This window comes from Pseudorca crassidens, chromosome 19 (assembly GCF_039906515.1).
Source record: "Pseudorca crassidens isolate mPseCra1 chromosome 19, mPseCra1.hap1, whole genome shotgun sequence".
NCBI classification, from domain to species: domain Eukaryota; kingdom Metazoa; phylum Chordata; class Mammalia; order Artiodactyla; family Delphinidae; genus Pseudorca; species Pseudorca crassidens.
The window spans coordinates 56,718,361-56,726,973 of NC_090314.1; the positions used below are offsets into that span (position 1 = coordinate 56,718,361).

Genomic DNA, 8,613 nt, shown 5'->3' on the forward strand with positions numbered 1-8,613 from the left:
GTTCCCGTTTGCTGTCCTCTGTGGCTTACCCTTGAGTGCCTGCTGCAGACGCAGGAGGGGCGCAGACCCAGGGGCCGCCAGGGCTAGGTCATGTCCCTATTCCCCTCCCTTCCCCACCCCTCCCCAGGAAGATAGAGCAGAAGTGTGCCTGGCATTTGCCAGGGGGTCTTGAGGCCTGGCCCTTGCCCTGCTTCAGTGTCACCCCAAACAGGCCAGAGGGCTCACTGCTGTCCCCCAAGTCAACTGTAAGGGACAAGCGCGTCCCCAAAGCCCCAGGGACAAGGGAGTGCTGCCCCGCACCCGGACGGAGGCCTCTGCAGTCATGGAAGCAGTTTTCTGCCTTCAGATCTGTTCTCAGCAGCTCCCTCTTCCAAGGTGGGGTTCCCTCCCTCCCCCCCACCACCCCCAGTCCCCTCTGACATGGGAAAGGGATGTCTGGGCCCAGTAAGAGGGCTGCTTCAGGGTGTGAATTGAGGGATGACAGAGTCACACAGGAAAGTGTAGCAGGAAGTAACCGAGAAAAGGGTTTCTCCCTCATCCCCCTGTGGGCACAGGAGGGTGGAGTTGGCTGGGGTGTCATGGGTGGGGCAGGCGCTCCCTGCGGGAAGGGGCATCCCCCATCTCTCCCCATCTGCTGAGATCCCGTTCACTGTTGAACGCTGGGGTCCCAGTTGGCACCGCCCACACCCCCACACCCTTTTCTCTGCAAGGGGCGGCAGGGCCAGGCCCAGGCCTCCTCTGCTCCTGCCTGAGAAATGTCAGGTCACTGGCTCAGTGTCCCTGCTCTAGAATCCAAACTCACCAGCTTGGAAGGGAGGAGCGGCAGCCAGGCCTCCCCGATGCCCCGGAAAGGATGAGGGGTGACATTCCCCAAGCAGCCCAGGCCACCCCTGCCTCCCCGCACCTGGACCCGCCTGCCTACGCTCACCCAGGCCGCCCAGCACTGACCGCCCACGTGCCCACGAGGGGCCTTCCCCTTCCAGCCTGGGAAAGCACAGGTGGGCAGAGTGAGGGGTGCGGGTGGGAGGAGTCTCACAGGTTTCCAAGGAGGAAACAAAACTGAAACGACAAACCCAGCTTCAAAGTACATGATCACATGCAGAGGGACCAAGGACAGCTGCGTCCCCAGTTCTCCACCCCTGCAGGGGCGGCCCCACAGGTGACCTTGTGAAGACACACGAGGCCCAGGAGCAGCACGGGCTGGCTTGCCAGGTGGGGCCCTTCCCAAGTGTCACTGCACGTTGGGCCTGAACCTCCAGGCCCCGCAGTCCTGATCAACAGCAGTGCCCGGGCTGCTGAGAGAGGGAGGGAACGAGCCCACTCACACATGTTAAAGGGGTTTGTTTTTTGTGGGGGGCAGGGGGCTCAGGAGGAATCCCAACCCTGGGGCCAGCCACCCACTCCTCCAATTGGGCGGACAAGCTCCTCACGCACCTGGCCACCTGCGCTGGAATCTGAGAAGAGCCCAGCTGCCATCACTGCTGCTTCCATTCCAGCGCCTGAAGGCCGAGCGAAGGGGGGAAGGGAAAGGAAGCCAGTCCTCTTGGGGACCCACCCAGTCTCTGTGGCTCCCTGATCGCCTCGGTTGACCTTTGGGACAGGGCCACACAACATGCACATGGGGACAGGTTACCCCAAAGGAGGCTGAGGGCAGGGACAGCAGAGACAGGTCCAGCGGCAAGCGCCTGGGGGAACAAGCAGAAGCGTGGGGCTGCCATTGGGCCCCCAGGCGGGGAGGCAGCTCCCCCACTGCAGGCAAAGACAGGGGCTCCAGGGCTGAGGCCTAGCCTGCGGTGGGCTGCACGGTGGCGAGAGCCAAGGGAGAGGGTTACCGTAACCAAGCCAGGACCTGTCCTTCCCCTCCTCCCCACGCACAACCGGATCCAGCCTGTCACGTGGCCCCCTGGCTAGGATGCCCCTTATCAGAGCGTCCAGACCCGCCACGTGGCAATGGAGCTGGTCCCCCAACCACAGCACAGCCGAGAGCCTCACCACCCCTCTGCCCAAGGAGCACGCTCTCCACACCAAGGTAAAGAAAGGCACCGCAAACCAGGCAAGTTAGAAAAGTCTCTTTTAAGTTTTAAATTAAAATTTCACCCTGGTGAGATGACTGATTTGGGAACTAAATCCAAAGGCAAGCTCTCCACTCTGTTGTCCGCGGCTGGGCTGCACGGTGGAAGAGGCAGGGCAGCTACGGGGGTCAAGCCCACTGGCCGAGCCCGGGCCTCTGACCCCAGTTGGCTCTTAAAGTCCCGCACAAGCCCTGCACACCTAGATGGAGACAGGGGTGACACCGGGAGAGGCGACAAGAGCTGGAGAGCCACTGGCTGGGGGTGGGGAGAGCCTCAGGACGGCGAAGAGGGCCCACACCTTCACCCAGCCGGCGCACCCCTCCTGCCGCCATCACGTGGAGTGGAGAGGTGGTGGTCCTTCTCCTGATTCCAGAAGGTGTGGCCTTTGAGAGGAGGCAGCCGGCAGACACCTCGTGACTGCAGGATCACACCACCTGGCTTCCAAGCACCTGCGCCCGGGACCGGGGTGGAGGACGGGGTGCTGGCCCAAGGGGAGGCTTCTCTGGCCCTTCCCCACTGACCCAACACCCGTCAGCCAGCCCCGTTCTCACACACATTAGTTACTTTTATATATTCATATATATATTATAGTTATATATTAAAAAGAGAAAAAAAACTTGCCTGAAAACTCCTGAAGGACCCAAGTGGCTCAGGAAGTTTACTGTCCCCTCCACCCACAAAAATTCTCTTATAAAATCTTCCAGTGCGATCTTCAGGAAACCCCGCCCGCCCCAGCTCCCCCCACCCCGCCCCGGCCCTCCTGTGTCCCCACGACCCTGGACTGCCCCCAGCTCCAGCCCAGCGCCCGGCGGCATCCAGTCTCATCTCTGGCCATCCATCGCAGCCACGGCTTTCTGCTGGGTGCCCCCCTGCTGTGCTCCGGGCGGCCACGTGGGCTGCGGGTGGTGGAGATGGTGGAAGCTGTGGGCCGTGGGGGAGGAGGGTGGGATCCAGGCGGCCTGGTGGCTGGGCGGGGACGAGGCCCAGAAGGGGCTGAAGCTTGCCGGGGGGGAGCAGGCCACCGCGGTCATGGGGCCGTTGTTGTTCTGCAGGCCCTCGGAGGCGCGAAGCTTGGAGAACATGGCCAGCGCGTCGGGAAAGTTGGGCGGCGTGGCAGGTGTGTTGCTCGGGGTGCACATCTGCTGGGAGAGAACACTGGGGTTGCGAGGGCTGCCTGCACCGCCCCCACCCGCCGCCCCGATCCCAGGCCACTGTCTGCGGGTCTATAGAGCCTTCCCACGGGGCTCACCCACACTGGGCCCTCCTTCCTCCCCGTTTTTCAGTCCATAAGCGGTTTCAGCAGGACAAAAGCACTCCTTGCACCCTGAGCCAATAAAAACAGAAAACCGGGGGCAGACTCCTACAATTTTTGTCAAAACCAAAGAGTGTTTCCTGATGTTTGGGAATGACGCTCTGAGTGTCAGAAGTAGATGGTTAATTCCGGCAGAAGCTAGGGTGTCAGATTGAAGCCAGGACAAGGGAGGCAGCCCAGGACACCGCTGCTGAGCGCCTCACCCTGGGTGAGAAACCAGCTGGCTCCTCAATAATCCGCCCTCAGACGTTCCGAGGTTGTTAGCCAAGGGAAGGCGGCCAGATCCAGGATCTCCCTCCTATGCCAACCCCGGGGAGGCTGCACTTGCTAGGTGCTTGGGTCCGTTCCACATCCACAGCGCCAGCCAGCGGGCCTCGGGGCCTCAGCCTGCGCGCTCTCACTCCTCACCAGGGTGCTAGGTCATTCTGATGGTCTTCTCGGTTACAGATGAGGAAACTGAGGCCCAGAGCTCAGGTCACTGGACCAAAAACACACCGCTGCAGGGCACAAGTTGAGAAGCCCGAATCCCGGGGCTCCCAGGTCTGCAGGCCCAAGCTCTTAACCTCTACCCAGCCCCACTCTGCACTTAAGAGTCAAGTGCAACTTCATGCCTGGGCTCCCCGAGGACAAAAACCGGCGTCTCCCAGCAGGCTGCCCTTGGCCAGATGCTGCCAGTGTCTCGGTCCGCTCAGCCCCTCTCAGCCCGCTTTGTGAGGGCAGCTGCAAACATCCCAGCATCTGCTGTCTTCTGCCACTACCCTGAGCAGGGACCCCAGCCAGGAAGGGCAGGGGCTGGGCTGCTGGGCGGTAACTGGCAGCCTCCCTGCAAACAGCGGGGACCGCAGGCCTCCCAGCCCTGTGGCGTGGGGGGCATGGGGTGCCACCCCCCCCCCCCCGAGCACTTCACCAGGGTGCAGGGAACAGGCGGCAGAGAACAAGGCCTGCCCAAAGCCAGTTCTGACCCCGCAGCAGCTTCTCCCTTTCCCAGGAAGCCACGGGAGCCCTTCTTTGAATTTCTCCTAATTTTAGCAACACCGGCCCCTCCCCCAGGCAGAGGGCTCAGGGAGCACGATTCTAGGGCTCCTCGCCTTGCTCCCAGGGCTCTGTCCCGGGAGCTTCCACAGCTCTGCAATTAAACCCCAGCCCAGAAGGAGGACAGGCCCACGGGAGGGGGGCAAACCCCCTCTGATGAACTGGGCCGGCTCCACATCGGCAGCTGGGGCGCTCCAACCAGCGTCCTCTCCAGGGAGGCCACAGGACCCGGCCTGGCCCCACCCAGACCATTTCCCTCCTCCCTTCACTCCTCCCCGCCCCCGCCCCCCCCCCCCAGGGCTGACTTCTCGGCAGCAGGAAACAATGAATGGGGGGTTGGGGGGGACAGGCCAATTGCATCACAGCATCGTGACCGACTTCCCCAGTTCACCGAGCCAGTGGAGCCTGTCTCCTCGGCAGCCACCCTGCCCCCGGCCCCCGACAGCGGCAGCGGCCTGGATCCGGGGCAGGCCTGTGCCCACCTGCCTGTGTGAGCTCGGGCAAGTCCCTTAACCTCTCTGGAGTTTCTCTCTACTTCTATAAAACCAGGGGTTCGGACCAGGTCCTGTAGAAGTCCCTCCAGCTCTGCTTCTAATAGCTGTGGATGGAACTTTCCAGCTCTCAAGCACACCCAGCGTCCACTGCACCCCGCTAACGTCCTACTGCTTCGCATCCAGTGTCTTCCTCCTCTTCCCGGCCCTTCCCCATCTAACCCAGGAGCCCTCCCTTATCTAGGAAGATGCCTCCGACTGTGTAGGTACAGTCATCTATGGGACAACCATTTATCAGCAGCTCTTGGCCTGGGTCACTTCTGGTATTTTTAATCTAACATTTTCCTTCGATTTATATTATCTCTAAAAAAAATTACCAACTCCTTGAGGGCAGGGATGGCGTTCTCATGGATACACTGATCATAATGTCTATTAAAAAACCAGCCACAGCCCTTGAGGGAAGCTTCAAAAAGATGACAGTCCCTCAGGATTTGCAGGGAAGGAGCAACAGAACCTAAAAGGACCATCAGTCCCAGCTCTCGGGGGCGAGCCCCTCTGTTCAGGGCAGCACAGAGTGGCTGTGCTGGAAGCCTGGGCCTTTTGAAACGACCACAGTTGGTGGAGCAAACCTCAAGGCCCCTTTAGGAGGAGACGGAGGCAAGACAGAGGCAAGCTCCAGGCTCACACCCGAGCTTCCCACGGTCCGGTACAGGGGAGGGTCCCCTGGAGATGAACCCCTCTTGGGTTTACCAAGAGCCCAGCCTCAACTGCCACAGCCCTGCAGCCAGCATAATTCTCATCATATTCCGATGCAGTTTTGTTTTTTGATTTATACAAATAGCATGGGCTATTCCAAGAGAAAAGCTGGTTAAAAGGGTCAAAACAGACCCCCTCTACTTGTCCTTTGCAACTAGATGAATACAGAGCGCCAAAGACAAGACACAGCAGAGGAACCATTTGCAGCTTCTCCAGGCAAGGCAGCAGCTCTGAGAAGGGAGCCACGGGCAAGGACACCAAAATGCCAAAAATGTACTCCAGAAGCCATAACAGATCTCCTGGGGAATCATGTTTTACAATCCCTATCTTGAGGCCCTCCCCCCACCAGCAGGGCTAATAGGTAACTAGAGAGGTAGAGAAGGCATTCAATCCTCTAAAGTGAAAGGGATGTCCTATGCCTGTGGAAAGCAGGGCAGGAGGGCAAAGGCCCAGGCCTGGGGCCAGCTTGCAAAAGAGACGAAAGCAAATCCAGGCCTGAACCACTTCTGTTTCCTGTGTTTTATGTATCTTCACCTACTGAGATTAAACGCATTCTTGGTTTATCTTGTCAAAAATCTGTAAGTCTTCCACGCTCAGGGTAGGTCTTTTTCCATGAACAGGAAAGAGTGAACATAACTCTCTGGGGGGAGCCCAGCTCCCAGGCCAGGGTGGATTTATCCCTTTCCTGTTCTCTGCAGAGCTGGGTTGTCTGCATGGGGGGCTGCCACTCCAACAGCAAGACGGCTGCTCCATATAGACAGACATTCCAGGTCTCAGTCCCCTCGGGGCCCTTCACTCGGCCCGGGTTCCCCCGACGTCTAGTTGTCGTCCGAGCCCCCCTCCCCACTCCCTGCCAGCCGGCTACTCCGCCGGCCACCCTCGCCGCCCTCCTAGCCCCTGGCCCAGGGGGAGCGCCGAGCACAAGGCCTCAGGTCGAACTACAGCAGCCCAGGAGGCCTGACTGCAAACTTGGGCGAGCCAGCCGGCCCCGGGAGCCGCTCTTTCCTGGAAGACATTTTGGCTCTTTGTTTACATCGCGGCTCGGCGCTCCCCGGCAACATGGCTGTCACCGTCGGCGCCTGACAGCGGCCCCCGGCCCGCGCCCTCGGCCGCCCGGGTGGGCTGCGGCCGCGGCGAAGCCGACCCTCCAGCCCGCCGGCCCTCCCGCCGGAGCCCGGCCACACTTACCATCTGGTGGTGGTGGTGGCTGTTGGGAATGTTGGTTTCTTGGAAAAACGTGCTCAGGGCGGTCTGCGGACAAACATAGCGGCAGGGCGGCGGTTAACGGGGACGGGGCAGGAAGCCCACCGGCCGGCCCTGCCCCACCGGCCGGTCTCATCCGCAGTGTCCGCGGCGCCGCGCTCGGGCCGCCGGGCCCGACCCCTCGGACAGCCGGCCCGCGTCGCTCGAGGGGACGTCCCCGGGCCGCGCGCGGAGGTACAGGGCGGCAGGGCCCCGCGCCCCACGCGAGACCACGAGGTCACTGAGCGCCTGACGGGGCGATATAAATAGAGCTTCCCTCCCCCCACCCCCTTCCGTGGCGCGCGGCCGGCCGCCCCGGCCTGCGCCTCTGCCCCAGTGCCGGCGGCCGGGGAGCGGGGCCGGCCGGGAGCACTCGCTAGCTCGGCCCGCACGCACCTCGAACTGCCAGTGGGCCGCCTGCAGCAGCTGCTTCGCCTGGTCGGCCGCGCAGCCTGCGGCCAGCACGAACTGGTTGATCATGACCTGGTGCCGCAACTCATCCATGTTCACCGACATGGCTCCGGCCGGCGCCCCCTCCCGGGATCGGCGGCCGCGGGAGGCTGGCCGCCCTCGGCTCGCGCTCGCCGCCGCCCGCGGCCTCCGGACCCTCGCCCGCCCCGCCGCCCGCCGGGCGAGTGTTGTGGTCCGGCTCGCGCGGCCGGCCGACACCACAAACAACAGTGCGGGGCGGGGCCGGGTGTCCCAACGTTCGGGGGCCGCGAGCCGCCGCCGCTGATTGGCCCGCGCCGCTCGGCCGGCGCCCGGCTCCCTGGCAGACGTTCGATTCGAATCCTGCGGCCTGCGGGCCCGCACTGTTTCTCTTTCTGCCTGGCCGCGCCCATTGGCGGACGTCGGCGCCGTGGGGCTCCCCGGTATTGGCCGGACGCTGTGTTTTGGCTCGTCCTGGCTCATGATTGGCCACGGCCCGGCGTCTGGGGAGGAGCCGCGCGCGCTGATTGGTCTCCCTTGGACCTGTTTGAACTCAACTTGAAAACCTTGAGTGCCTGCTGATTGGCCGAGGCCCCTCTGTTTGCTGTTGTAGGCTTGGGGGTGGTGCAGCCAAGTTCATTCATTACTTCATTGAAACTGAACATGCTCAGCTGGAAAAGCAAGACAGAGTGGCTTTGACTCACTTCCTCTGAAAGATGTGGTCATCTCGAGAAACAGAATGATCAAAATAGAAAACAGACAGAGACTTTGCAGCTGCTCAACTCTCAAAATTGTTTATTTTTTTTAAAACTTTCAAGCTGCTCTACTTTTTTTTTTTTAAGCTTTTTATTGAAATGTAACGTACCCACTTCATGCCTCCTTCCAGCCGCTACCCACCCCAAGAGCCCAATAGTCTTTCCCTACGTTTTTAGGACAAAAACTTGGCTCTCTGAAGACGAAAATTGCTGTTAATGTACACTATAAATACAATTGCAAGGGGGAAACGAGACTTTCTCAGACACTAATATTCCAAGCTAAAAAACTGTTTTTCCTTAAATTGATTGGCCTAACTGAAACTTTAATTTGTTTCTATACATGTACCGGCTCTCAACCCTTGACATTTAAAAACAAAGTTTATTTATATGCACCGAGCTTCCATCTTCTGGATTAGGATTTAACCTTCAAGGTTTGTGCTTGGGATTTGTGCGGGTGGGGAAAGAACTAGGAGTTTAAGCATACAGAAGAAAGGCCAGAGAGTTTAGGAAGGTAAACATTGCTA

General features: G+C 60.5%; 1 protein-coding gene across 2 annotated transcripts; it reads right to left on the minus strand.

The window, feature by feature from the left end:
* Nucleotides 1-2,058: 2,058 nt before the first annotated feature.
* On the minus strand, nucleotides 2,059-7,684 carry UBALD2 (UBA like domain containing 2). Of its 2 annotated transcripts, none has more exons than XM_067715841.1 (3): nucleotides 7,302-7,684; nucleotides 6,852-6,914; nucleotides 2,059-3,214 (listed from the first exon to the last, which is right to left on the minus strand). In XM_067715841.1, the coding sequence occupies exons 1-3, from the start codon at nucleotides 7,419-7,421 to the stop codon at nucleotides 2,894-2,896; spliced, it is 504 nt and encodes a 167-aa protein (XP_067571942.1). In that variant the 5' UTR covers nucleotides 7,422-7,684; the 3' UTR covers nucleotides 2,059-2,893. The 2 variants fall into 2 exon arrangements, with proteins under 2 accessions (XP_067571942.1, XP_067571943.1); XM_067715842.1 differs by having other exon boundaries at nucleotides 2,059-3,211; nucleotides 7,302-7,676.
* Between the last annotated feature and the right edge of the window lie 929 nt (nucleotides 7,685-8,613).